Raw genomic sequence first — 1,541 nt, forward strand, 5'->3', positions numbered from 1 at the left:
GCTTTAGCCCGCTGCGACACCAGCAGGGCCCAGGACTTCTTAATTTTATGGTCAAGGGATTTAAGTAACTTAGCAGTAATAAATATTTAGAACATATGCAGACCTGGAGCAACCAGCAAAATCCGGGGACATAATAAAAACGCCAGTTGTTAAATTTCTGATTTTGCTCAGAGGAGCGGCCCTCCTCGCTGCCACAGGCACCCTGCACCCCACCCCCACCCCGTCTCTCTGCGCTTTTCTTCCCTCTTCGCTCAGGACTCACCTTGAGGTTACTGATGTGCTTGAAAACAAAGGGGTTGTTGATGTTGATCTGTTTGCGGATTTTGTCGTTCATGGCATTCACGTACGTCTGGTAGACCGCCATGCACTTCTTGGCCAAGGATGACGCGTAGTATATGGGGATATCGTGGAGCTCCGGGTGGTTCTGCCAGTATTCATCTAGAGCGGTTTTATGAGAAAGGAATGTCCTCCTGTCACGTGGGGCACATCGTTCAAATAAAGACCGATACGACTTTTTACAGATTCCGACAACCACAGACAAACGCAGCCAGCATTTTCAGTAGTGTCAGAGACGTGGGCTCAGCCCTTACTGACGGCCTTACAACCAGACCATTTCTAGAACTAGTGTGTGATCACAGTCTCACAATGTGGAGACTTGTAAAAGTGATTTCGTAGAGGTTAGCACTGAATAATAGGCCATAACTTACTACCTCGCGAGACGCTAAGTTCCAATTTTAAGTAAAAATGTGTTAATATCTCAAATAGACACAATGACCTATAATTACGAAAATGTGCTAAACCAATTTTGCACATAAAAAAGTGTAGAAAGTCATACTACTATGTAACTGAATTTTGTTTCTACATGCTAAATACCTTCTGATAATTCATAAAAGCAGGGGACAACATATTGCCAAAGGAAGGCTTATTTATACAATTTACACCTATGATTTCTAATTTTCCAATCAACCTTATGAAGACTTATCTCCATCTCAATGATGAGGAAACTGAGGCTAAAGACAGGCTGAGCAGTGTGGGCGTGCTATTTTTCCACTTGATTTGTAAGTGAAAACTGTGGAAGGACAGAACTGTTCCTGCCATATGCCTCACAAACCTGTTTTCTGCTTTACCTTCTGGTCTGCTGTGGCCATGCTGTCTGAGGGTAATTCAAACATCGACAGGTACGAAGGTTTTCCATACACTCTTATGAGCTTTCACATACCTGCACAAAGCATTCCACCCCCCAAGATGACGTCAGTCTACTGTGGGGTCCCTTTGGGAATAAAGCTCAGGTTTTTGAACTATACGTTGCTGGTCCTTTTAGCATACCATGTCTAAGTATGTAATGCTCACCTATAATATGATTTTCCCCCATCATGAATTTTCTTGACATGGTATTTCTTTAAAAAATATGAAAAGGGGGCCCTCCCTGGTGGCACAGCGGGATAAAGCACAGCACTAAGAAGCTAAAGCACAAGTTTGATCCCTACCACTGAGGTGACCCCCAGGGCTCATCAGACCTCTCCTGTCTCACCTGCTGCTCC

At 44.1% G+C, this 1,541-nt stretch overlaps 1 protein-coding gene across 1 annotated transcript in view; it reads right to left on the reverse strand.

Annotated features, from left to right (window-relative positions):
* The window catches only part of CPSF3 (cleavage and polyadenylation specific factor 3, 73kDa), a gene marked incomplete at its 5' end in the record, with an annotated part of 22,967 nt that overhangs the window by 13,980 nt on the left and 7,446 nt on the right, over window positions 1–1,541 (reverse strand). The window contains one exon of the mRNA XM_012727370.1: window positions 263–511. Within this exon, the coding sequence (XP_012582824.1) occupies window positions 263–511 (249 nt within the window). The remainder of the gene's footprint in view (window positions 1–262; window positions 512–1,541) is intronic.

The sequence above is a fragment of the Condylura cristata genome, unplaced genomic scaffold (genome assembly GCF_000260355.1).
Source record: "Condylura cristata isolate star-nosed mole 26May11 unplaced genomic scaffold, ConCri1.0 scaffold00020, whole genome shotgun sequence".
In the NCBI taxonomy this organism is placed as follows: domain Eukaryota; kingdom Metazoa; phylum Chordata; class Mammalia; order Eulipotyphla; family Talpidae; genus Condylura; species Condylura cristata.